The sequence below is a fragment of the Pongo pygmaeus genome, chromosome 23 (assembly GCF_028885625.2).
Source record: "Pongo pygmaeus isolate AG05252 chromosome 23, NHGRI_mPonPyg2-v2.0_pri, whole genome shotgun sequence".
Classification (NCBI taxonomy): domain Eukaryota; kingdom Metazoa; phylum Chordata; class Mammalia; order Primates; family Hominidae; genus Pongo; species Pongo pygmaeus.
This window is the reverse complement of record NC_085931.1, coordinates 49,159,969-49,187,363: the sequence shown is the minus strand read 5'-3', so window position 1 is coordinate 49,187,363 and position 27,395 is coordinate 49,159,969. Positions and strand designations below refer to the sequence as shown.

The 27,395-nt window shown below is 50.0% G+C and overlaps 1 protein-coding gene across 23 annotated transcripts in view; it reads left to right on the top strand.

Annotated features, from left to right (window-relative positions):
• The window catches only part of PLA2G6 (phospholipase A2 group VI), an 81,466-nt gene that overhangs the window by 10,183 nt on the left and 43,888 nt on the right, over positions 1-27,395 (top strand). For 7 of the 23 annotated variants that reach the window (XR_010125952.1, XM_063663234.1, XM_054469509.2 and 4 more), the window contains exons 1-2: positions 1,220-1,370; positions 13,646-13,899. Coding sequence is in view for 22 of the 23 variants with exons in the window: in XM_063663234.1 (XP_063519304.1) it covers positions 13,691-13,899 (209 nt within the window). In the remaining variant the exon portion in view is untranslated. Of the gene's footprint in view, positions 1-1,194; positions 1,490-2,281; positions 2,411-13,645; positions 13,900-27,395 lie in introns of those variants that run through there. The other 16 variants (XM_063663231.1, XM_054469507.2, XM_054469514.2 and 13 more) reach the window with 12 other exon arrangements.

Sequence of the window (27,395 nt, the reverse complement as noted above, 5' to 3'; positions counted from 1 at the left end):
AGCAGTCTGGCAGATTCATCTAGACCTAGGGTTGGGTGATTATTAGGGAAAGAAAAGGTCCAACCAAGCCAGTGGGCTGAAGAGAGGACATGACCTGCTCAGTCCGAAGCAGATGTGTGACTAAAGTCTAGTCTCCTGGCTTCTCTGCAAAATACCTCATTATCGGCATTATTAACCCTAACAACTGCCATTTATTGAAATCCCACTATGTGCACGAATGGGGACTAATTTACTGCTAGATGTCACAACAATCTTGTATTACTGTGCCCACCTCCTGGATGATGGGTCTGAGGTTCACAGAGATCATTTGCCCAAGTTCCTACTGAAAGTGCTAAGGTATTTCCTGAGACTGGCTCAGGATGTGCTGCCAGACAACAATGCACACATTTTTAGCACAATACTAAACTTAGTATATTATACTTATGTTAAAAATTTAGGAGCCGGGCGTGGTGGCTCACGCCTGTAATCCCAGCACTTTGGGAGGCTAAGGCGGGCAGATCACTTGAGGTCAGGAGTTCGAGACCAGCCTGGCCAACATGGTGAAACCCCGTCTCTACTAAAAATATAAAAAATTAGCTGGGCGTAGTGGCGGGTGCCTGCGATCCCAGCTGCGCGGAAGACTGACGCAGAAGAATCGCTTGAATTCGGGAGGCGGAGGTTGCAGTGAGCGAGATCGTGCCACTGCAGTCCAGCCTGGGAGACAGAGCGGGACTTGTCTCAAAAAAAAAAAAAAAAAAAAAATGTGGTAATTTCCCTAGGGAGTTTGGCCTTAGTTGTGAAAAATAAAAAAGCTATAATCAATTTCTGTTCTATCGGAAAAAAATGTATTGGCTGTTTAGCTGAAATTCAAATGTAACTGAACATCCCGTATTTTTTATATGCTACATCTGGCAACCCTGGCTTGAGGCTACCTGGCAAACATCAAAACAGGTTCTTCCTTGTTATGCCCTATGCCTCTGTTGCCTTTATTTTTATCTTTGCGAGCAATCATTAACAGTAACTTCAGACTCCAGGCTCTGGCCGCTTTAGGAGGCGGAAGGCGGACTAGGGTGGGACTCCTGGCCCTCATCAACATGACTGCCAAGAAGCCAGGCACCTTCTGCCCCGCACAAACATGGCCGCGCCTCGCCGCCGAGGATTGGCTCCCGCCGAAAGCTCGTCCTCCCTTGGCTAATGGAGCCCCTTCCATTGGGCAGTTAAAAAAAAATGGCGGACCCCCGCCTCCCGCCGTCCTCGGGCGCGGGGGCGGAGCCTAGAGGAGGCCTGGGACAGGGCCACCAGTGATTGGCGGAGAGCGGTGGTCAGGCCATCACGTGGCCCGAGGCTCGTTTGCGGAAGTAGGAGGAAGTAGAAGTGCTGAGTAAACCGAGGTGAGTGACCTCGCAGGTGGGCGGGGCCTGGGGTCCCTTCCCCAACCTCCTCCGCGCTCCGGACTTCCAAGTCTCCGCCGGACCCTCCTTTGGATATTCCTCGTGTCTCCGATTCTGAGGCATGTCCTCCATTGACCCTTATGTGACTCCCTGAGTGCCCCCACCTTCCATCTTTTCATCCCCCTGCGTCCCCAATTCCTATCCCGTGACCGCCCGTGTCTCGTCTCGAACTTGTGGATCCCAGGGACCCCAGCTTCGACCCTGAGTTCCTCCCCTGAACCCCAGTCTCCTCCGTGTGTCTCCCTCAGTATCCCTAACTTCCCGAGTCAATCCGTCTCTTCTTTTTCCCCGACCCTCAGTGCCTCTTTAGACCCCATTGGGCGTCCTAATTTTCCTTCTTGTGCTCCTCTAAGTGCTCACTTGATTCCCCACTTCACCTCCGTCTCCACCTTTCGTGGTGCCTCTACTCATTTCTCACTCCCTGCTTCTCCTGCCTTTCCTCCCTGCTTTTCTTCCTTGCCTTTCCTCTCTCGCGTGCCTCCAGACCTGCCCCCGACATGCTCCCTCCTTCCCCTCAGCCTGGCCACCCCAGAGTCTCCCACCCCCAATCCTGTGTCCACCTGCTGCTCCCACAGATGACTTGGAAGCTGGTGACAGGGAGCATGTGACCCGGGTGATCATGGGACTGGGTCAGGGGCAAGCCTGTGGGTGTGGGACAGGGAGGGCACAGGGCAAGGGGACCTGTGGCCGTATTTTTAATGGGCTACCCACATGACCCCAACGAATACCTCCCCCTAGCTTCTGGGTCTTTCCCTCACCTGCCTCTTACCCGCCCAACAGGATGTCAGGCAGGTTTGGTTTGGCAACGTTGAGGCTCCACCCTTGGGCTGAATGCACTGTTTTTGTTACAGTTTCTGCCTGGAGTTTGGAAGCTGTTTTCTGTCCAAGTCTCAGTTTCCTCATCTGTGACAGGGGAACTGTACCTCCTGCCCTCGTAAGGCTGCCAGGAGGTTCAAAATTTGAATGAGAAAATGTAGAAGGTAAAGCTTTATAACCAGTATGACCCTGTAGAAATACATGATTTTACTGTTGGGGCATAGGCAGGGTTGAAAGGAATGGAAAGGGAAAGGGATAGAATGAGAAGACAAGGAGAGAAGGATGAGCAGGAGGTCCCTTTTCTTTCGGTATATCATTTGGCAGTGTTTGTTCATCACCTCTTGTGAGTCAGGCTCTTCTGTATATATTCTCTTCACCATTCATTCAGTCATCGTTTACCTAACAAATATTTATGGACTGTCTGATGTTCTAGGCTGCCCTTGGCGTGGCCAATGATATTCTCATTTCACATGAGAAAAAGAGGGTGGATGAGTTGCTTGAGGTCACACCGATGAGGTTGAAGCTGGAATCTGACACCAGAGCCTGTGTGATTGTCGTGATGTGTAAAGTTTGCTACTGTTGTCTCAGTGCTTAGGACACTTTTTGTTCCTTCCATGGATTACTTTCTTGTTACATGACAGACTCTCCAAAAGGGAGTTTCCCTCTTACTCAGCAGAATGACATCACTAAGAGATACAGAAAGGAGAAATTTAAATACTGTGTGTGTGTGTGTGTGTGTGTCTGCACACATCTATTGGGTGTGTGTGCTGGGGGAAGTAGGTAGGCAAGGGGTAAGGGGCTGTAGTGAAGAGTGTGTTACAAGCTTCACTTTGTAGAGGGTGGCTCCCTGGGAGAATATGTTCTGTGTCTTTCACAGTGGATTTTGATAGGGTCATGTCTTAAATGCCTGTTCTCGTTTTCGGATGGTGATCTCATCCAGTCTTATTTCTTTAAGTGCCGTCTCTATTCTGTCAGCCCACAAATTTATATCCCCAGTACAGTCCAGACCTTTCCCTGGAATGACAGACTCAAATCTAGTTGCTTACTCAGCACCTCAAACTTAGGCTTTTCAAACTTGAAGTATTTATTTATTGATTTATTTATTTTTTGAGATGGAGTCTCACTCTGTCACCCAGGCTGGAATGCAATGGCGCGATCTCGGCTCACTGCAACCTCCACCTCCTGATTCTCCCTCCTCAGCCTCCCGAGTAGCTGGGATTACAAGCATGCGCCATCATGCCCAACTAATTTTTGTATTTTTGTAGAGACGGGGTTTCACCATGTTGGCCAGGCTGGTCTCGAACTCCTGATCTCAAGTGATCCACCTGCCTTGGCCTCCCAAAGTGGTGGGATTACAGGTGTGAGCCGCCGCGCCAGGCCTCAAACTTAGAGTTTAGAATTGAGCTCCTATTAGTTCTGCCCTCCATCCCTGACCCCACTCTTCACCAAAACATGTCCCTCCCATTCTCTTTCTCATCTTAGGAAATAGGAGTAGTATTCATTCAGTTGCTCAGGTCAAAGCTGTGAGATTATCCATGATGCCTCTCTGTTTCTTACCCCACACCCAGCCAGAGTGATCTTGTTAAAATGTTGTTTCTTTGCAGTGGCCTCTCCTCTCAAGGCACACGCCTGGCCCCCTGTTGCCTCTCTGATGTCACTGGCTTCCTTGCTTTTCCTGGAACTCACTAAACATGTTCCAGCCCCATGGCCTTTGCACGCGCTCTCTTTGCCTAGCTATTCATATGACTTTCATCTCTCTCCATCAGGTATTTATTTAAGATCAATTTCTTGGTGAAGACTTCCCTCTTCACCGTATCTAAAATTTCACTCTCCACCTCAGCACTTCCTATCCCCATTCTTTGGTTTTTCTCCTCAGTAGTTAATTGGCATCTAAAACCTTTGTAAATATTTACCTGTTAATCTTCTTTATTATTAGTAGCTCTGTCTAAAATATAAGTTCCAGGATGTCAGGGATTTTGTGGGGGTTTTTTTGGTTGGTTGGTTGTTTTGGTTTTGAGACAGGGTCTCACTCTGTTGCCCAGGCTGGAGCGCAGTGATGCGATCTCAGCTCACTGCAGCCTCTGCCTCCTGGGTTCGAGTGATTCTCCCACCTCAGTCTCCCAGGAAGCTGGAATTACAGGTGCATGCCACCACACCCAGCTAATTTTTGTATTTTTTGGTAGAGATGGGGTTTCACTATGTTGGCCAGGCTGGTCTTGAACTCTTGACCTCAAGTGATCCACCCGCCTCGGCCTCCCAAAGTTCTGGGATTACTGGTATGAGCCACTGCACCCGGCCTTGTTTTGTTTTAAGACAGGGTCTCACTGTCACCCAGGCTGGATTGCAGTGGCACAATCACAGCTCACTGCAGCCTCGACCTGCTAGACTTAAGCAGTCCCCTCACCTCAGCCACCTTAGTAGCTGGGACTTACAGGCATGAGAGACACCATGCCCGGGTAATTTTTAAATTTTTGTAGAGGTGAGGTCTCGCTATATTACCCAGGCTGGTCTCAAAGTCCTGAGCTTAAGTGATCCTCCTTCCTTGGCCTCCTAAAGTACTGGGATTACAGGAGTGAACCGCCATGCCCGACCAGTCTGTTTTGTTTACAATTGTATCCCCAGCGGTTAGAACAATGCCTGCCACAATCCATCTCAGTAAATATTTGTGGAGTGAGTCATAACACGGGCCACACTGTACCGTGCCACCAGCCCAAAGGTCTCTTAAAGCCACCCCTGTCTCATGTGCTTGGGAGCTCCAGTGACAGTTTCGGGGCAGTTTGCTTCCAGCTGTGGTCCAGCCAAGCCGAGTGAATGAAAGAGACGCTTTTTCCTTTTGTGAAAGGACGTTTTGCTCTGGCTCAACGTGGGCAACAGTGCATTTTGAGACGAGGGCCTTGGCTTTTGGAATCTAAGAGCCTGTTGAGCAAGCCTCGCTCAGCCACTTTCTTTCAGCTTTCTCCTGAAGGCAGTTTGAGGATTAAGAGCCTGATGCTCTGGATTCCAGCTAATTGGGTTCAGATCCTGGCAAATTGTGTAACCTGTGCCCCAGTTTCCTGTGTAATGTGGAGAGACCTGGACCTTTTCTTACAGGTGTTTGGAGGGTTAAATGTGGCAATTCGGCCAGGCGCAGTGGCTCATGCCTGTAATCCCAGCACTTTGGGAGGTGGAGGTGGGCGGATCACCTGAGGTCAGGAGTTCAAGACCAGCCTGGTTAACATGGTGAAACCCTGTTTCTACTAAAAATACAAAAAATTAGCCAGGCGTGGTGGTGCACGCCTGTAATCCCAGCTACTCTGGAGGCTGAGGCAGGAGAATCGCTTGAACCTGAGAGGCAGAGGTTGCAGTGAGCCAAGATCGTGCCACTGCACTCCAGCTTGGACAATAAGAGTGAAACTCTGTTTCAAAAAAAAAAAAAAAAGTGGCAATTTACCTGAAACTGTGGTGAAGCATCTGGTGCCCTGTGGGTGCTGGGCAGCAGTGGGTGCTGATGGGTTGTGAGGGGGTGGGATCAAGCCCTTTCCCACTAACTTAGGAAAGAGGTTGGAGTGAGCTGGGGTCAGAGGGAACATTTGCGGGGACATTTTGCCAGGAGGCTGCCTTGGAGGTCCAGAGGCTCAGATGACCCCTGTGTTCATTCAATGTTTTCTCACCCACGGATTGAGCACCTGCTGTGTGGCCAGCCCTTTGCCTAGTGCTGTTCAAGAGTCAGAGGACACAGGCAGGCAACCCTCCCACCACAACCCGCCACCCCATTTCCTCTCTTGGGGCCTTGATTTCCCCACATGCCAAACAGGGAGAATGATTGCACCTTCCTTGTTTCTTTTTTTTTTTTTTTGAGACAGAGTCTCTGTCATCCAAGCTTTAGTGCAGTGGCGTGATCTCGGCTCACTGTAGCCTCTGCCTCTCAGGTTCAAGGATTCTCCTGCTTCAGCCTCCCAAGTAGCTGTGATTATAGGCACCCACCACCATGCCAGGCAAATTTTTTTTGTATTTTTAGTAGAGATGGGGTTTCTTTCTCACCACGTTGGCCAGGCTAGTCTTGAACTTCTGACCTCAGGTGATCTGCCCGTCTCACCCTCCCAAAGTGCTGGGGTTACAGGTGTGAGCCACCGCGCCCGGCTGCGCCTTCCCTGTTTCTTTGTGAGCTTGGAGGTAGATCACAAGTGTGGAACCCTTTGCCAGCTGTGAGGCGTGGTGGCCTTGTGAGAGGACGGAGGCCAGTGTGTGGTGGCATGCTCACGTGCTGGGTGGCACAGATGGTGGGAGCTACAGGAAGGAAGTTGGGGCAGCTTGGCACTCTGAGCGGACCCTGCATTTCCAGTCTGCTCTGTCTTGACTGGGTGGGAGGTGGGTGCTCAGGAGGGTGTCGCTGCTGCCAGGTTCTGCTGCCAGGACCATCCAACAGTTGTTCCAATCATGGGACATCGTGTCGTCAGCAGCTGGGGCTCGTGAGGCCTGATTTCCACCTCAGGCAGTTCTGTGTGTGCTCCTGGAATCCCCCACGTGGCCAAGCCTGTGAGGTCTGCTTCCTGGCCTGCTGCCTGTGGGTTCCTGTCACGCACCTCTCGGGCAGCTGTCCGGCTCCTCTGCTCTTGGCTCAGTCAAGAAGGAAGCAGAAGGCTTGGAGTCTTTCCTGCTTGGACTAGGAGTGAGCTTAGCTTAAGCGCCCTGACTATATATAAAGCTGAACTTTCCAGACCGAAGCCTGGGGATGGATCAGCCCGATCACTTAGGGCCGCTCCTGAAGGAGTGCAGGTGCTAGATACAGGTTCTCCCGGTGGAGGAGCGAACCCCTTGTGGGCCGTTAGCCACTGGTGGGATTTGAGCACGATATTTCCCTATCCGTTGTGGAGAGGAGCCTGGCAGCTCAGAGTGGGTGGGAACAGTGTGTGTGGTCCCTGTTATCACCTTCAAGGGAATAAAGTGTGTCCGGGGGCTTCAGAGATGCTGGCCCCGTGGGCTTATAAGTGGTTCATTCATTCATTCTCATTCATTCATTTACCAAACATTTATTAAACACCCACTGTGAGTCAGGAACATCATGCCAGGTGCTTAGGGAAACAAATCAAAGAGGGTCGGGTGAGCAGCCCAAGCCAACAGATGCACCCCCATTCTCACATGGTGTGTGTTCCTGTGGGCTGGGCCCTGGGTGGTGTGGGGTGCTGGGGAGAAGGGGCAGGCACACCAGGCTGCAGGGTGGAGGTGCGGGTATGAATTTTCAGAGGAGATGGCACCTGAGCTGAATCTTCATGGGTAAGAAGAGGTTTATTCATTTGTCTTTTATGGAGCACACATTCCGGTTAAGAAAGTGGGGAGGATGGGCTAAGCCAATGGAGCGTATGTGCGGTATCCCCAGGTGCACTGAGATGAGTTTGACACGTTCTGGGAGGATGGATGGCGTGGCGTGGCTGGAGTAGAGGTGAGGGATGAGCTGGAGGGGTGAGTTGGGCCAGCTGTTATGGATGCTGGAGTCTGGGCTTTCCCTGGGAGGTCATGGGGCGCCACTGGCCAGCGTCAGCAGGGAAACCTGCACCTGGATTTGTGTGGTACGGTGGGCATAGAAGGGTGTCAGGCTGGGCTGGGAACCATGCAGGCTGGAAGGGTGCTCTGGTGCTCTGAGCATTCAGAGAGGACACCTGGGCCTTGAAGGATGAGCAGGGGCTCTGGCAGGAACTGTAGAGCGCATTCCAGGGAGGACTTAAGCACAGGCCCCTTTCACTACAGAAAAGCAGTTTTCACACAGACCTTCCAAAGGGGAGGAGAGGGGACTGCTAGGGCCTGGCAGCTGCGGCGGATAGCAACCATCAGAGGGCAGGGACCGCTCCTCTTGTGCCTGAGACCTGCCCAGGGTTCTTCAGGGAATTCGTAGCTGAGGAGGAACCAGATTTTTGGGACTGAGTTCTCCCTCACCACCCGCTGTGAGCGACCCTCTTGGTCCCTGTCCTCTACTGCACTTCTTCCAGGGCTTGGGTCCTCGTCGTAAGAGGAGCTTCCCTGGGCATGGCTAGGGGCGTGAGTGACATAGCAGCCACTGGACAAGTGGCTCCGAGTGACCTGTGTTCATGTTGATCGCAGCACTAACCACGGCCCCTCCTCTTGGCACCTTCCCCTCTCGAGCCATCCAGTCCCCATGAAAATGCTCACCATTCATGGGTGGGCTGAGCAAGCCCCTGATCTCTGCCTTCCCCCGTGTTCCAATCTGCTTCATCTGCTGTGAAGGCCTCTCGCCATTTCCCCCGCTGGCAAACTCCTGTTCTTCCTGGAAAGTTCAGCTCAAAAGTCATCCCATTTAGGGGTCCTTCCCCCAGGGGACCGTGCACTTGGCAAGACAGGGACTGGTCTTGGGTCTTTCCGGTGACTGTTTTATGAACCCAGGTAGTCACTTCCAGGGAACTCATCAGAGAGGCTCCAATCTCCCTGTCTTCCCACTCAAAGTTTTTTGTTTCTTCGTTTGTTTTTCTTTCTTTTCTTTTCTTTTTTTTTGAGACAGAGTCTCGCTCTCGCCCAGGCTGGAGTGCAGTGACGTGATCTTGGCTCACTGCAAGCTCCACCTCCCGGGTTCACGCCATTCTCCTGCCTCAGCCTCCTGAGTAGCTGGGACTACAGGCGCCCGCCACCAGGCCCAGCTAATTTTTTTGTGTGTTTTTAGTAGAGACGGGGTTTCACATGTTAGCCAGAATGGTCTCGATCTCCTGACTTCGTGATCCACCCACCTCGGCCTCCCAAAGTGCTGGGATTACAGGCGTGAGCCACTGCGCCTAGCCCGTTTGTTTTTCCTTTTTGGTGGACATCAACTTTAATTTGCCCTTTGTTTTGTTTTGTTTTTGAGGCAGGGTCTTGCTCTGTCTCCCAGGCTGGAGTGCAGTGGTGCAACCTTGGCTCACTGCAGTCTCGACCTCCTGGGCTCAAGTGATCCTCTTGCCTTAGCCTCCCGAGTAGCTGGGACCACAGGTGCACACCACCCTGCCCAGCTAATTTTATTTTATATTTTGTAGAGACAGGGTTTTGCCATGTTGCCCAGGCTGGTCTCGAATTCCGGGGCTCAAGCAATCCGCCTGCCTCAGCCTCCCAAAATGCTGGGATTACAGGCGTGAGCCACTGTGCCCGGCCTTAATTTGCCCTTTGAACATGTACAATTTGGGGCCTCTCTGGGCCTCAGTTTCTTGATCTCTGAGATGGGATAATAATACGTGTTCCTCCCGCCCTTCAGCTCCTCCAGGGGAGCCTCACACCAGCACACTCTCTGTCAGTCTTCCCTGAATGAACCCAGCAGGCAAGCTTGGTTTTGACAGGGGGTGGGTGAGCAGAGATAAGGAAAATGGCCAGAAATATCTGGCTTCCCTTAAGGGGGGCACCAAAATTGGTACCTGGAAATTGCCTGGCTCGGACAGGCAGAATTGTCACTGTCAGGCCCCACCACCAAAGGTCTTGGGTCTTTGTCTTTCTGCTTGTGGTGTTTGAGAGAGCTGCTTGACACAGCTGAGGTGCGGTCTGTATCAGGTGACGCGGGCATTCTGGGGGTGCAGGGAGAAGCCCAGGTAAGGAGCAGGTGGGGCCGGTCATCAGTGGAGAAAAGTGATTGTCTACCCCACGGGAAGGTCAAGGGTAGGAGGCTGTGGGAAGCCGGGGGGAGAGATGAAATGAGGCATGATGGGGGGGCCCTTACCCACCATCCCCCTCTTGCAGCTGTGCTGGGAAGAGCCTGGGCTCCAGGGTCCAAGGTGGCAGGGACAGAAGGAAGCACATGTGAGCACTTTCTCCCTGCTGGCCGCCTTCCTGGTTGGCGATGCCATGAGTGTTCCAGGATGTGGCCCCGTGGCTGTCATTTCCTTTCTTCCACCTAGTGATAACAATGGCCACTGTTTGTGCGCCCACGGTCGGCCTGTGTCCCAGACACCTTCCCTCCATTGCGTCATCTCATCCTCCTGCCAACTCTGAAGGCTGGATGCCAGCCAGGCCTGTCGTTTCTGTGGCCATGCTGCTGTGGGTGTGTGGGGGGGCATCCCCCAGCCCCAGGCTCTGGTGGGGGGGACACAGGCTGGGGCATTGACGAAGGGGTCTCTCTGGGGGTGTGGAATCTTTCTTTGATTTCACTGCACCCCTGGTGGCTTTCTCCATCAACCTGAGGCTCATGGGTGCTGGATGCTCTTGACTCTCTGCCCTTCCTGGGAGCACCCCTCTGTGTCCCTGTGGGCCCGTCCTTGGGGGAGCCTCTCTGCGCTCTTCAAGGCCAGGCCTGAGTTCCACAGGTCCCCATCTTCTCGGCTGCAGTCCCCAGAGACTTAGCCTACACTGCTACTTCCTTTGAAAACTGTAATCGCTTTACATAGCATCTGGAAAATAGGGAAAAGAAAAAAAAGCCCATAAACCAGCACCCTCATCTACTCAATGGCATGTTTTCTGTCAGTCTATCTTGGTTTGTTTTCTATCAGGCTTTGTTTTTTCTATGCATAATATTTACTCAGTGAAATTTTTGTTTTGACAAACTTTCCGTGAGCCAAGCTTGTGGATGGAGATGAAAAGACGAGCAGCTGCCTTTGAGAAACTCAGACTCTGGGCCAGCCCAGCTGGGTGCCAGCTTTCACTGCTCCACCCACTAGCTGGGTGACCCTGGGCCTGTGACTTTACCCCTCTGTTCTTTGGTGTTCTCATATGTAAAATGAGGATAATAATAGTAACCAGTTCATAGAGTGGTCGTGCAGACAAAATGATTAATGTACGTGAAGCTTTCAGGATGGTGCCAGAAAGATGCACAGGAGTGTTTGGTAGGAGGATGACGAAGCTTACAGTCTGGCAGGAGGGGCAGTTGTAACGTGCTGGGGTGTGATAGTACAGATGTGTTTAAAGTGAGGGAGAGCCCAGAGCAAGGAGAGAGAACCTGGCGTCTGGCAATGGTGTACCAAGAACATTTTAGGCCAGGCACGTTGACTCACACCTGTAATCCCAGCACTTTGAGAGGCTGAGGCAGGCAGATTGCTTGAACCTGGGCGTTCGAGATCAGCCTGAGCAACATGGTAAAACCCTGTCTTTATAATTTTTTTTTTTTTTTTTTTTTTTTCTGAGACGGAGTCTTCACTCTATCACCTAGGTTGCAGTGCAGTGGTGCTATCTTGGCTCACTGCAACCTCCACCTTCCGGGCTCAAGCGATTCTCCTGCCTCAGTCTCCCAAGTAGCTGGGATTATAGGTGCCCACCACCATGCCCAGCTAATTTTTTTGTATTTTTAGTAGAGACGGAGTTTCACCATGTTGGTCAGGCTGGTCTCAAATTCCTGACCTCAAGTGATCTGCCCTCCTCAGCCTCCCAAAGTGCTGGGATTACAGGCATGAGCCACCATGCCTGGCCTCTATAAAAATTATTTTGAAGAAATTACCTAGGCCTGGTGATACACACCTGTAGTCCTAGCTACTCAGGAGGCTGAGGTGGAAGGAGGTAGAGGCTGCAGTGAGCCATGATTGAGCCACTGTACTCCAGCCTGGGCAACAGAGCCAGACCCTGTTCCAAAACAACAACAACAAAAACATTTTTAAGGAGGAGGTTGAGAACCGTGAGAACCGAGCTTGGATTTGAAGAAGGATCAGGGCTTTCTCAGACAGAAAAGGAGAGGAAGAACATTCCAGATAGACATCACTGAGAGATGGCACTGAGCCTTGTAATGGGACACTGCGAACTTTTCTTGAGTTGTTGTGATCTTTTTTTTTTTTTTTGAGACGGAGTTTCGCTCTTGTTGCCCAGGCTGGAGTGCAATGGCGCGATCTCAGCTCACCGCAACCTCTGCCTCCCGGGTTCAAGCGATTCTTCTGCCTCAGCCTCCCAAGTAGCTGGGATTACAGGCATGCGCCACCACGCCTGGCTAATTTTTTGTATTTTTAGTAGAGACGGGGTTTCTCCATGTTGGTCAGGCTGGTCTCAAACTCCTGACCTCAGGTGATCCGCCCGAGTCGGCCTCCCAAAGTGCTGGGATTACAGGCGTGAACCACCGTGCCTTGTTGGTATAATTACTAGTATTGATCTTTTTTCCTTTTCATGTGCCTCTTAGTGGCCCCTTGCTTTTGTCTTCCTTCTGTCCCCAGGGTCCATCCTGTGCTCAGCACATAGGCCAGGGAAAAATGTGGCTGTGACCCAGTGTCCACTCAGATGTCCTCTCTCCCCCAGGGCACCCATACTCTGTCCTTAGTGTCTTTTGTCTGGTGACATCTTGGCACAGAGGCAGAGGGCGGCCTCCGTCTGATTGGCGCCTGGCTTTGGTGACAGTACCTTAGGAAGGCAGTGTATTTTCTGGGAACCTAGGAAATAACAAGGTATCTAATTCCATCATCAACATTGGGGACAATTTCCATGGCAGAAACTATGACTCTGAATATGCAGTGTAAAGTTACCACCCAGACACTGCTGCTCCTGAGTCTTGAGTGGCATCTTCTGCAGGGGCTCCCCCACCTGCCCCCGCAGAAGGTGCAGTTCGTTCATTTCCAAGGAGCTTGCTTTTGTGCGCTGTCTCTCGGAGCTCTTTGGGAAACCTGTGGTAGCAGGAAACAAAGGATTTAGACCAATGCCGATGATCCCCTTGCTCCGATAGAGTGTGACATGCTGGTCACCTTTTGGTATCTAGGAGTGGGGACATTGATTTTGCTTGCGGAAGTGAAATGATCCATGCTGGCCTCTTTTTTTTTTTTTTGAGACAGAGTCTCACCCTGTCGCCCAGGCTGGAGTGCAGTGGCGCGATCTCAGCTCACTGCAACCTCTGCCTCCCGGGTTCAAGCGATTCTCCTGCCTCAGCCTCCTGGGCAGCTGGGACTACAGGCGCCTGCCACCACATCTGGCTAATTTTTGTATTTTTAGTAGAGGCAGAGTTTCACCATGTTGGCCAGGCTGGTCTCGAATTTCTGACCTCAAATGATCCGCCCACCTCAGCCTCTCAAAGTGCTGGGATTACATGCCTGAGCCACTGTGTCTGGTCCATACTGGCCTCTGAGTGCTGAAAGGTTATCTCTGTAACTTATATAGTGAGAACCCTCCATTTGCCCAGGGCATTACTGCCTATAATGTATGTTCACATGTGCTATCTCCTTTGGTCAATACTACATACTACAGGTGAGGAAACTGAGTCTCTGCTGGGACACTGGGTTGGGAAGCAGGCAGTTAAGGTCACCTGTGCACAGTGGCAGCACAGGGGGACAGCCTTCTAGGTACCCAGCCTGGCCTGAGGGTTCTGTCACTTTTACCCCCCACTCAGTGTCGTTTCTCTTTCTTTCCCCTCCTTTTAAGGTCCCTCCAGGCCCAGGATCTGGGGGCAACGCTGGTGGGGAGCGATCTGGGTGTCTGTGCAGGAAACTGCTGCACTGGGTGAGATGGGCATGGGAGACTGTGCCTGGCTGACCAGAGACCTCGTTTTCTTCCAGACAGAGGGGGAAGACGGTGGGGCCTCCCCACCTGCCCCGCAGAACATGCAGTTCTTCGGCCGCCTGGTCAATACCCTCAGTGGCGTCACCAACTTGTTCTCTAACCCATTCCGGGTGAAGGAGGTGGCTGTGGCTGACTACACCTCGAGTGACCGAGTTTGGGAGGAAGGGCAGCTGATTCTGTTCCAGAACACTCCCAACCGCACCTGGGACTGCGTCCTGGTCAACCCCAGGAACTCACAGAGTGGATTCCGGTGGGTGATGCTCAGCGGGAACATACTTCTCTCCTTTCACTCCCCCACATCTCAGATTGGAGGTCTCATTGGCCGAGAAGCAGCTTCTTTGAGTCTCTGTCTGAGGGGTCTAGAGAGGGGTGGGAGAGAGGGGAGACTGTACTCTTGGACCAGAGGGAAGGGCTTCCGAGACTGCACACTTCTGGCCCATCAGTGTCCCAGCACGAGGCTGGGGATGGAAGCCTGGGTTGTTTCTGGCCTGGAGGCTCGACCTATATGGACAAAGGGAAGAAGGAAGGACAAGGAGACTGAGAGTGTCCACATCAGATAAGGCCCATGGGGAGAACCTTTAGCCCTGGCTCTTTATTTTTGGTTTTGGTTTTGGTTTTTTGAGACAGTCTTGCTCTGTTGCCCAGGCTGGAGTGCAGTGGCGCAATCTCGGCTCACTGCAACCTCTGCCTCCCAGGTTCAAGCGATTCTCCTGCCTCAGCCTTCTGAGTAGCTGGGATTACAGGCACCCACCACCACGCCCAGCTGATTTTTGTATTTTTAGTAGAGACGGGGTTTCATCATATTGGCCAGGCTGGTCTCAAACTCCTGACCTCAGGTGATCTGCCCACCTTGGCCTCCCAAAGTGCTGGGATTACAGGCGTGAGCCACCGCACCTGGCCTAGCCCTGGCTCTTTAAGGGGCATGGCCATTCTCATAGGGGCTGCCCAGGGTTTGCTCAGGAGGGCTGGACAGAGCTGTCACCTCTTGGGGCATGCTGGGACTCCCCTGGGCCTGAAGGGAAGGCTCAAAAGCCAGGACAGGGCTGAGGGAACCGGGCCGACGGCAGAGCTGGTTGGGAAAAGGGGAGAAGCAGCCAAGGTTCCAAATGCAGGCCCCAGCAGTGCTTGGCAGACTGGCATCTAGTTGGGCTCAGACAGATATCCCTGTTTCCGCTCACCTATCCATCTGGCTGTCCTGTCAGCCATCCATTCAACATGCACCAAGCACCTCCAGTGTCTCCAGAGTCCTGGGCTTCGGGCCAGTCCTGGCTGACCCTGTGAGATGACAAACATGTCCTGTGTCTTTAAGGAACATACAGTCTGGTGGGGGAGGTCCGGTGCAAACAGGCATTGTAGCACCCCTCGAGGAGTGCTGTGACAGAGGGAGAGCCTAGGAAACAGTGTGGATCACAAGGAGGTGATTGAGAGTTACTCTGTGCCTGGAAGAGTGAGGAGGAGCCTGTGTGGCAGAACAAAATGGATAAGGTCGTTCCAGCCGTGCAGAGGTGTGGAGGTGTGAGCCTGCAGGCAGGTGGCTCTGGCTGGATCCCAGGTTCATGCAGGGCTTTGGTGAGAGTGAGGCTGAAGGAAGCAGCTGGGGACTCATTCTGACTGAAGAGGCACGGCAGGAGGGGTCTCTGAAAGTGTCAGGCTGGGGGCCAGGGGCTGCCACCAACAGAAGAGCAAGGCAGGTATCAGGGCCCCATCCAATCAGGTGAGAATTCAGAGCCTGGCTCCACAAGGAACCTGAGGCAGAGGCACCCACAGCAGGTGCTTGGGCTAAATGCAGCTCAGTGGCCAGTGCAGGCACCAGTTTTAATACAGTGGGGCCATTCCAGATTCTGAGTGCAGATGGGGCTGAGCAGACCGCCTTCCAGCTGGACGCGATCAGGACTGACCCTGGACGGGGCAGGCTTGCACTTGTAGCTCCAGAGCCCCACTGCAGGCACAGCTGACGAGGGCAGCGGGTCCACTCCTTGGAGAGAGCTGGACAGCCCCACTTTTGAGATACACGGCCCTGGGGATACCACCAACCTCCACGTACCAATAATCACCAAGTTCTGTCAGTTGTAAAATCCCTTGACAGGATTCCAGATTTGTCTCAGCCAGCTTAAGCCCCAGTGTGGGCAGACCTCCATCCCAGGGGGATTTAGTCCTTTGCCAGCAGCTTCTTAGCTACACCTAAGCTATTCTGTGGTACTTTATAGTTTACAGGATTTTTTTTTTCTTTTTTTTTTTTTTTTTTTTTTTGAGACGGACTCTCACTCTGTCACCCAGGCTGGAGTACAGTGACACGATCTCGGCTTACTGCAAGCTCCGCCTCCCGGGTTCATGCCATTCTCCTGCCTCAGCTTCCTGAGTAGCTGGGATTACAGGCACCCACCACCACTCCCGGCTAATATTTTGTATTTTTAGTAGAGATGGGGTTTCACCGTGTTAGCCGGGATGGTCTCAGTCTCCTGACCTCGTGATCCACCTGCCTCGGCCTCCCAATTTTTTTTACAGGACGTTTTTAAGTATGTTGGGTTAGCACACTCTCTGCCAATCCATGAAGGTGGGCAAGGAAGGCAGTATTCCATTTTATGCATGAGAAAATAACCTTGGGATGATAAGTGATTCATCCTAGATTACACAGGAAGCAGTGAAGAAACAGAATCAATGTCTTCTGGTTCCCAATCAATTTCTCTGTCTATGCTGCTGTGTTGTTTCCATGTATGTATGTATTTATTTTTTTGAGATGGAGTCTTGCTCTGTTGCCCAGGCTGGAGTGCAATGGCATGATCTTGGCTTACAGCAACCTCTGCCTCCTGGGTTCAAGCTGTTCTTCTGCCTCAGCCTCCTGAGTAGCTGAGACTACAGGTGCGTGCCACCACACCTGGCTAATTTTTGTGTTTTTTAGTAGACACAGGGTTTCACTGTGTTAGCCAGGATGGTCTTGAACTCCTGACCTTGTGATCTGCCCGCCTCGGCCTCCCAAAGTGCTAGGATTACAGGCATGAGTCACCATGCCCAGCCTTGTTTGTCTTATTTCTAAATTTTATTGATTGATTTATTTTCACAGTCATAGCTCTGGAGTCCTTTTTATCTTCTCCCCTATAACCTGCTCCCACCCAAGCCTTTCCATTTCAGCAGATAACATCATTGCAGCTGGCTGTGCCAGATCCAGCCATCACATCCACCTTTCCAGCCAGAGGGAGGGCAGAAGGGCAGGGTGCAGAAGGTCAATCTCCCCCTCCTCAGGGACATTTCATGGAAGTTGCACACATTGGCCAGAACCCGGTCACATGGCCACAGCTAACTGCAAAGGACGCTGGGAAGTGTTGCCTGTGTTGCAGACAGCCACGTGCCAGTCGAAAATCAGAGGTTCTCTCCCCCTCCGTCTTGCTGCTGGCTCGCTTCTCCAGACCACAGTCGTTGTGCACGTGTCTCCTGGTGCTCCGGCTGTGGCCTGCACTCCTCTCATCCTCTTCCAAGCTGCTGTCACAGCACTGTTTCCAGAGGGCAAATCTGGTTGGTCACTCCCCTGCTTAACTCCCCAAGGGCTTCCTGTTTTCTTTTCTTTTTCTTTTTCTTTTTATTTTTTTGAGATGGAGTCTCGCTCTGTCACCCAGGCTGGAGTGCAGTGGCACAATGTTGGCTCACTGCAAGATCTGCCTCCCAGGTTCACGCCATTCTCCTGCCTCAGCCTCCCGAGTAGCTGAGACTACAGGCGCCTGCCACCATGCCTGGCTAATTTTTTTTGTATTTTTAGTAGAGACGGGGTTTCACCATCTACTCTTAGCCAGGATGGTCTCGATCTCCTGACCTTGTGATCTGCCTGCCTCAGCCTCCCAAAGTGCTGGGATTACAGGCGTGAGCCACCGCGCCCAGCTAGCTTCCTGTTTTCTTAACACATCAGGTGCTTAATGGCTTAAAAGGGCCCAGTGTGATCAAATTTCTGCCTCTGTGTTCTCAGCTCATGCCGCCTTGTGCTCCTGGCCTTTGCCCAGGCTCTTGCTGTGGCCTGGAATACTCCCCTTTCTTTCTAATCCAGGCTGGATTAGGAGTTTCTGCTGGGCATCCCGTGGCACCCATCCCTGCACTGGGGATCCTGCCTTCCTGGTAGGCCATAGACCTTGTGAGGGGAGGGACTGTGTCTGTTGGGTTCATGACAGTGTGCCCAGCCCCCAGCAGGTGCCTGGCGTAGATCAGGCTTGTGGAACAAATGAATGTGATATATTAATTCAGCTTTACAGCATTCGTTGAGGGCTGCTCTGTGCCAGGCCCTCTGTGTCACCTGGGTGGAAGGTGGAGGACTGTTGCATTCAGGGCAGTTGAAGGAGTGAGCTGGGAAGTGGGAGGTGGAGGATGGGGACTGGGATGCAGGGTTTGAGGTTACCAAGGGTCCCAGAAGCAGTAATGCCAAGGCCTAGGCTGTGACCTGGAGTGAGGGCTGCGATAGGGTGGGGTGGGGTCGAGGCTGTGGAGGAGAGTCAGGGCACTGCCGGAGCCCTGGGGTTCTCCAGGGCTGGGGTGGTCATTGCAATGTTCTCCCAGCTCCTCTCAACACCCTGCAGTCTGTGGAGAGCAGGCCTGGTGCGCTGAACTTCCTCTGGCCAGGGCTGAGGTTCTGCCTTCTAAACGATCCTCCTCCTGTGTTGCCCTGGAGGCCTTTGGACTGTCCTGAGTACTTGACGCATGTTAGAGTGAGCGTGGGCTGCTAGCCTTCCGCTCCAGGTGGAGGAGTTCCTGTTGTTCTTTTGCTGCAGTGAGCTGCCAGGCTGAGCTTCTGGATGGACCTGGGGGATGGAATTAGGAGCTTCTGAATTCTTGGGTTGTATAACCTAAGGCCAGAGAGTCCCACAGCACTGCTGCTGGGCGGAGAGACTGGACCCTGCTGATACAGACGGCGACAGCAGCAGGAGCATCTGCAGTTTCCCAGCGGGTCCTGCGTGCCTGGGCTTGGCACTAGTCTAAGTAGTAACTCATGTTATCCTCACAATAGTCCCACGAGGTGGGGTCATTACTGACCTCCTATTACAGATGAGGAAACAGAGGCTTGCAGAATTTGAGATCACACAGCTGGTCATCGTAGCGATTATTCAGACCCTGTCACCTGGCTCCAGAACCCACTCGTTTACCTTTCTTATGTCAGGGCTGCTTTGTAGTGTGGCGAGCTGAGTGGAGCTCCACCCCCACCCCCCCGGGCTGATCCTGGCCCTTCCTGCCTGACCTATGGTGCGGGGGCCCTGGCTCTCCCCGTGTGAGCCCCCAAGGGTCACTTGTAATATGCCTGTGTACATTATGATAGCACAGATACTTCTGTTCCTGTTACAGATTAATCATTTACGGCTGGCATTGACTTGTAACAGATGACATTTGATGAAATCAGCCAGCCTCTCACTGGTATCTTAGCAGAAACAGGGCTGTACCTCCCAGGCATCCTGGGAAGGATGATAGAAGCGTGTGATCTGTGCTTCCCTACCGGGAGCTGACTTTTGAGTCTGTCTGGACTGGGACTTTGCCATAAAACTGCTTATCAGGAACCTCAGATAAGTGGAGTGCCCTGTGTCCTGGCCATGTACTCTGGGGCCAGCTCCTCTATCCATTCAGTCTGCCCACATCCCATCTTCACCAAGCAGAGTGGAAAGCGGCAGGTCTCTGCGAGAAAAGGAGGCTCTGTCCCCAGCCTTCAGTGAGATAATGTTAGAGTGGGGCCTTTTATTCCCTACACAGGCCTTGTCCCCGACACGGCTTCTTTGCCCTTGCTTCTCCTTCTGCTAAGAATGCTCCTCCCCGACTCCTTGGCTGGACACATGGCTCCCTGCTCTGTGGGCCTGTCCGGTTCCCACTCAGAGCCTCAGTACCCACCATGTGGCCAAGACACAGCCCCTCTTGCCTTAGGTTGCTGTGGGTCTGTTTCCACATCTATTTCCCCTCCAGACTGCAGGGCTCCTGAGGGACAGGGCCTGGGGCCAAGTCTCCTCTGCTTTCCTGATGCCCGGTGTTGTGCCACGCTCTCCGTGGGTGCACGGTAAATATCTGCCGAGTGGCTAGATGTATCCATGGTTGCTGAAGGCCAAGTGTGTTGACCAGAGGGCGTGGGAAAGGCTCCCCTGGGGTGGCTGGGGTAGAGATAGACCTTAAGGGGTCCAGAAGACTCCACCAGCTGGAGGGAAAGGCCCTACAGAGACAAGGCACCAGGAAAGGCCCAGAGGACAGAGGAGGGGGCCTGTGGGGAGCCTGTGGGAAAGAAGGGCCTGTGCTGGGCTTTGAAACTGGGAACTCAGGTACTGCTCTAGCGTGAGGATCCTTGGCATTTTTTTGGTCCGGGACCCCCTGAGGTCCCTGGGGAATGAGAACAGGCTCACACAGCCACTTTCAAGAGGTTCGCAGATCCCCTGAGGCTTAGCTGCAGGCCCCTCCCACCCCAGCAGAGGTACAGCAGAGGCTTCTCAGAGTGGAGGCTAGGTGGCTTCAGCCTGGGGTTCTAGAAGGGAGGGAAGAGACACACCCCCGTGTGTCCTCCAGAGCCTCAGCCTTCTCCCTGAATCTCCCCTTTGCCTCCTCACTGTAACCCACACCTGGCTCTCCTCGAAGGACCCCGCTTGCTGCGCAGCCCCCTGAGAGTTTTCTCTCCCAGGTCCCTCTCCCACTGGGCCTGGAGGTGGGGTAGGGTCCTCCTTGCCCCCAGCCTTGAATCTTCTGTCACCCTACAATACCACTTGCTGTCACCCCGGTGATAGGTATCTACGAGCCTGGGGTGCTCCCCCACATCCTCAAAGATGTGAACCCCTGACTCAGCATTGCCTCTGGTTCCTGACCCTCCACATTCACACGACCACGCGCTGGCCTTTATCATCGCCAGTGACAGCAGCTCTCCCATAAATACAAGTTTCAAGCACCCCACTTTCCAGTCTCTGCCTTCTGTCTTTCCAATTCATTACCTCTGGTCCTCCACCCACACAGTGCTTTTCCCCATCGACAGGGAATTGCTCCTGGCCGCTTTTCCCAGCCCCATCCCGTTCATGTGCCTCGCTTTGTACCCAGCATGGACTCCATGGCCTGTCATTGTCACTCCTTCACACCTATACTTCCTGCCTCCTTGCTTCTCTCTCTCTTCATCATCCTGGCATCACCAACCCCAGAACTGCTTGATTTCAGTTCTCCACCATGGCTAGGGGAACATACCTTTTTGCTGACTGCTCTCACTTTCTTTTTTTTTTTTTTCTTTTTTTTTTGACACAGTCTCGCTCTGTTGCCCAGGCTGGAGTGCTGTGGCATGCTCTCAGCTCACTGCAACCTCCACCTCCGCGGTTCAAGCAATTCTCCCTGCCTCAGCCTCCTGAGTAGCTGGTATTATAGGCACCCGCCACCACACCCGGCTAATTTTTGTATTTTTTTTAGTAGAGACAGGGTTTTGCCATGTTGGCCAGGCTGGTCTTCAACTCCTGACCTCAGGTGATATGTCCGCCTTGGCCTCCCAAAGTGCTGGGATTACAGGCATGAACCACCCTGCCCGGCCCTATTGCTGTCACTTTGAAATCACGACATGAGCCACAGTGAGCCTATGATGTGGTTTGACATCTTTCTGCATTTCTCTGTTCACCCCTCTCCCAGAAGGCATGCCTCCCTCCCTCCCCTCAGCCTGCAGCCCCTTCCCCTCCACGCTTACTCTCAGCTGATAGCCCTGCCACTGTCTCGCTGAGAAAATAGAAATCGCCAGAGGAGAATTCCCTCCACCCCATGCACACCCCTCTGTCCCCGCCTACTCCACATTCCCTGTTGTCAGCACCGATGTGTCTAGCTGAGTGAGGGTGGTCCCCCTATTCAAGGCCATCATCTCCTGTCATCTACTTCTTGACACCATTTGAACAATTATTTCCCCTCTTTCCTACATAACACTTTCCCTTTTTCTACTATATATTTTTTGCTGTGGATTGAATGTATCCCCCCTAAATCATATGTTGAAGCCCCAATCCCTTGTGTGATGGTATTAGGAGGTAGGGCACTATGGGGGTGATTAGGTCATGAGGATGGAGCCCTCATGAATGGGATTAGTGCCCTTATAAGAAGAGGCAAGAAAGAGATGATCTGTCTCTGCCATGTGAGGGCGCAACAAGAAGGTAGCCGTCTGCAAACCAGGAAGTGAACCCTCACCAGGAACTCGATCAGCCAGCACCTTGATCATAGACTTCCTAGCCTCTAGAACTGTGAGAAATAAAGGTTGTTTAAGCCTCCCAGTCTGTAGTTTTCTGTTATAATGTCCTTACCTAAGTTATTTTCCATCACTATACAATGGGTTATTTTTTTCTTTAAAAAAAAATTATTTCTTGACTCTACTTTTTCCTCCAGGGACTGCTTATATTCCACTGTCTTCATTCCTCTCCTCCTGTTTTCTCTCTTTAAACTTTTCAAAAATAGCAAAATATAACACATATAGAGAAAATGATATACAGCTCAGTAATTTATCACAAACACCTGTGTAACCGCCACTCGAATCAAGAGATAGGACATTACAGCCCCCAGAAGCCCTCCTTTTGTCCCCTCTTCCCAAATAAGGGTAACCAATAACTTGCCTTTTATGATAAAGGCTTTTTTTTTTTTTGAGATGGAGTCTCACTCTGTTGTCCAGGTTGGAGTGCGGTGGCGCGACCTCTGCTCACTGCAAGCTCTGCCTCCTGGGTTCACGCCATTCTCCTACCTCAGCCTCCTGAGTAGCTGGGACTACAGGTGCCCGCCACCATGCCCGGCTAATTTTTTGTATTTTAGTAGAGACGAGGTTTCACCGTGTTGGCAAGGATGGTCTCGATCTCCTGACCTCGTGATCCACCCGCCTCAGCCTCCCAAAGTGCTGGGATTACAGGCGTGAGCCACTGCGCCCGGCCAAGATCAAGGCTTTTCTATCTGGCTTCTTTGTTCAGCATTTTGTTGGCGAGATTGATACGTTTTGTGTGCAGCTGTCTGTCGTTTTCATTGCAGTAGAATTCCATTGTCTACTATATCACAGTTGTAGTTACTTATTCTACTACTGATGAAAATTTGGGTTATTTCTAGTTTTTTTGGCGCATACACGCATACATTTCTGGTAGACATATGCCTAGAAGTGAACTGGCTGCATTATGGGCCATAACTTGTCTTCAATGTTAGTAAATAATACCGCCTGTCTGTTTTCCAAGCAGCAGTGAATGACACTTTCTGTTACTTCATAACTTCTGTTACTTGGTACTGTCGGGTTTTAAAATTTTAGTCATTCTGTCGGGTGTCTAGTAGTATGTTATTGTGATTTTATTTTGCATTTGCCTGATTGCAAATGAAGTTGAGCACTTTTTGATACAGTGATTAACCATTTGGATATTCTCTTCAGTGAAGTATCAGCTCAATTCTCTTGACTATTTAAAAAATAAAGTTGTTTATCTTTTTCTTACAGAGTTTTAGGAGGATTTTTTTGATACATGTGCAGTCCAAATACACACCCTTTGTCAGTGATACGTGTTCAGCTGTACATACAGTGTTTTGCCTTTTTATTCTTTTAATGGTATCTATTGATAAACATGAGTTCTTAGTTTTAATGAAGTCAGATTTGTTCATCTTCTTTACGGTGTGCTTTTCGTGTCTTATTTAAGGAAGTCCTTCTTTATCTTAAAGCTTTGAGAAGCATTCCTTCTTTCTCCTATTTTCTAAAAATCGTTGAAGATCTCCTTCCTTCCTTCCTTTCATCCATCTCCCTCTCTCACCCAGGCCAAACTTCAGTGGCACGATCATGGCTCACTGTAGCCTCAACTTCCCAGGCTCAAGTGATCCTCCTGCCTCAGCCTCCTGAGTAGCCGGGACTACAGGCACGCACCACCATGCCTGGCTAATTTAAAAAATTTTTTGTAGAGACAGGGTCTCACCAAGTTACCCAGGCTGGTCTTGAACTCCTGGGCTCAAACAATCCTCTCACCTCAGCCTCCCAAAGTGCTGGGATTACAGGCATGAGCCACATGTCCAACCTGTATTACTTATTTCTTAAATGTTTGGAAGAATTCATGGGTAAAACCATGTGACCCCTAGAGTTTATTTGTGGGAAGCTTTTAAAACATGGATTCAATTTCTTTTACAAATATAGGACTATGAGATTTTCTTCTCATGTCAGTTTGGGTATGTTGTGTTTTCAAGGAATTTTTCTATTTTACCTAAGTTGTCAAATTTGTCTGCAGATCCTCTTATTTTCTTTTTAATGTATGGAGGATCTGAAGGGATGGTACTTTGCGTTTTCTCTATTTCTTGTTTGGTTTTGCTAGTGATTTGCCAATTTTAAAAATCTTTCCAAAGAACCAACTTTTGGCTTTGTTTATTTTTTGAATCCCTGAGTAGCTGGGATTACAGGTGCCCACCACCACACCTGGCTAATTTTTTGTATTTTTAGTAGAGGTGGGGTTTCACCATATTGGCCAGGCTGGTCTCAAACTCCTGACCTCAGGTGATCCACCCGCCTTGGCCTCCCAAAGTGCTGGGATTACAGGTGTGAACCAGTGTGCCTGGCAAGCCTCTTTTTAAATGGCACCAATCCCATTCATGAGGGCGGAGGCTTGATGATCGAATTACCTCCTAATGGCCCCATTTCTTAATACTATCACACTAAGAATTAAGTTTTAACGTAAGAATTTTAGGAAGACACAAACATTCAGACCATGGAACATACATAAAACAGTTGTCCTACCAACTAACAGAATACACATTCTTTTCAAGCACACCTATATAAAAATTATAGACACTGACCTATGCTGGCCATAAAGCAAATATGAACAAATTTCAGATACCTGAAAAGATTTAGACTATGTTCTCCAACTACAGTGCAATTAAGCTAGAAATCAATAGCAAAAATGTAACTGTAAATGAGCCCATATGTTTGAATTTTAAGCAAGATATATGTAAATTATCTATGGTTCAAAAAAGAAGTCACAGTGAAATTTAGAAAATATCTTGACCCAGCTGGGTTCAGTGGCTCACGCCTGTAATCCCAGCACTTTGGGAGGCCAAGGTGGGTGGATCACCTGAGGTCAGGAATTCGAGACCAGCCTGGCCAACATGGTGAAACCCTGTCTCTTCTAAAAATACAAAAAATTAGCCAGGCGTGGTGGTGGGCACCTGTGGTCACAGCTACTCGGGAGGCTGAGGCAGGAGAATCACTTGAACCTGGGAGGCAGAGGTTGCAGTGAGCCGAGATTGCACCACTGCACTCCAGCCTGGGCAACATGAGTGAAACTCCGTCTCAAAAAAAAAAAAAAAAAGGAAAAAGAAAGAAAATATCTTGACCCAATGATGATGCAAATACTACCTATCAAACTTGTAGGATGAACTTCCACTTCTGGCCATGACAGAGTAGCCTGTATCAGACTAGCCTTCCTATTTATATATTTATTTTTGAGATGGGGTCTCGCTCTGTCACCCAGGCTGGAGTGCAGTGGTGCAATCTCAGCTCACTGCAACCTCCGCCTCCTGGGTTCAAGCGATTCTCCTGTCTCAGCCTTCCAAGTAGCTGGGATTACAGGCGCCCACCACTACACCCAGCTAGTTTTTTGTATTTTTAGTAGAGACAGGGTTTCACCGTGTTGGCCAGGCTGGTCTCCACACCTGACCTCAGGTGATCCACCTGCCCCTGCCTCCCAAAGTGCTGGGATTACAGGTGTGAGCCACTGCACCTGGCCCTGAATGACCTTTTTAATGTGTTGTTGAATTTGATTTGCTAGTATTTTGTTGAGAAGTTTTGCATCAATATCCATCAGGGATACTGGCCTGTAGTTTTCTTTTTTTATATGTCTTTGTCTGGTTTTGGTGTCAGGGCAATACTGGCCTCATAGAATGAGTTTGGAAGTTTTCTCTCCTCTGTTTTTCATAATGGTTTGAGTAGGGTTGATATTAATTTTTCTTTAAATGTTTGGTAAAATTAATCAGTGAAGCCACTGGGTCCCAGGCTTTTCTTTGCTGGGAGACTTTTCATTACAGCTTTGATCTCATTACTTGTTATTGGTCTATTTAGGTTTTGGATTTCTTCACAGTTCCATCTTGGTAGGTTGTGTATGCCTAGGAAGTTATCCATTTCTTCTAGGGTTTTCAATTATCATATAATTGTTCATAGTAACCTCTAATAATCCTTTGAATTTCTGTGATGTTGGTTGTAATATCTCTTTTTTCATTTCTGATTTTTTTTGTTTGGGTTTTCTCTCTTTTTTGTTAGTCTAGCTAAAGGTTTATTGATTTTTATCTTTTCAAAAAACTCCTTTATTTTGTTGATCTTTTGTATTGTTTCAATTTCATTGATTTCTGCTATTATCTTTATTATTTCTTTTCTTCTACTAATTTTGGATTTGGTTTGCTCTTACTTTTCTAGTTCTTTAAGAGACATCATTAGATTATTTTGAAGTTTTTTTACTTACTTGATGTAGGCGCTTATGGCTATAAACTTTCCTCTTAGTACTTCTTTCCCTGTATCTCATAGGTTTTGGTATGTTGTGTTTCCATTATCATTTGTTTCAGGACGTTTTTAAATTTCTGTCTTAATTTCTTCATTGACCATTCAGGAGCATATTATTTAATTTCCATGTGTTTGTATGGTTTGCAAAATACCTTGTTTTTGATTTGTAGTTTTATTCCATTGTGATCACAGAAGATACTTGATATGATTTCAAATTTAACAAGTAATTTGGCCGGGAGAAGTGGCTCATGCTTGTAATCCCAGCGCTTTGGCAGGCCGAGGCAGGCAGATCACGAGGTCAGGAGATCGAGACCATCCTGGCTAACACAGTGAAACCCCGTCTCTACTAAAAATACAAAAAATTAGCCAGGTATGGTGGCAGGTGCCTGTAGTCCCAGCTACTCGGGAGGCTGAGGCAGGAGAATGGCGTGAACTCGGGAGGCAGAGCTGGTAGTGAGCTGAGATCGCACCATTGCACTCCAGCCTGGGTGACAGAGCGAGACTGTCTCAAAAAAAAAAAAAAAAAAATAATAATAATAATAATAATAATTTAAGGCTTGTTTTGTGGCCTACCATATGGTCTATCCTTGAGAATGATCCATATGCTGAGGAGAAGAATGTGTATTCTGCAAATGTTGGATGAAACGTTCTGTAAATATCTAATAGATTCATCTGATCTATACTGCAGACTAAGGCTGGTGTTTCTTTGTTGATTTTCTGTCTGGATGATCTGTCTAATGCTGAAAGTGGAGTATTGAAGTCTCCAGTTATTATTGTATCCAGTTAATATGTATTATATTGTAAAGAGAGGTCTATCTCTCTCTTTAGCTCTAAGAATACTTCCTTCATATATCTGGGTGTTCCAGTGTTGGGTGCATATGTGTTTAAAATTGTTACAGTATCTTGCTAAATTGACCCTTTTATATAATGACCTTCTTAGTCTCTTTTTATAGTTTTTGTCTTGAAGTCTGTTTTGCCTGATAGAAGCATAGCTATTCTTGCTCTTGTTTGGTTTCCATTTGCATGGAATATCTTTCTCCATCCCTTTATTTTCAGTCTATGTGTGTCTTTATAGGTGAAGTGTGTTTCTTGTAGGCAACAGATCACTGGGTCTTGTTTTTCTATCTGTTCTGCCACTCTGTGTCTTTTGATTGGAGAGTTTAGTCCATTTATGTTCAATGTTATTATTGACAAGTAAGGACTTACTCCTGCCACTTTATTAATTGTTTTCTTGTTGCTTTGTGATCTTTCTTTCCTTCCTGTTTTCCTTTTAGTGAAGGTGATTTTCTCTGGTGGTATGTTTTAAC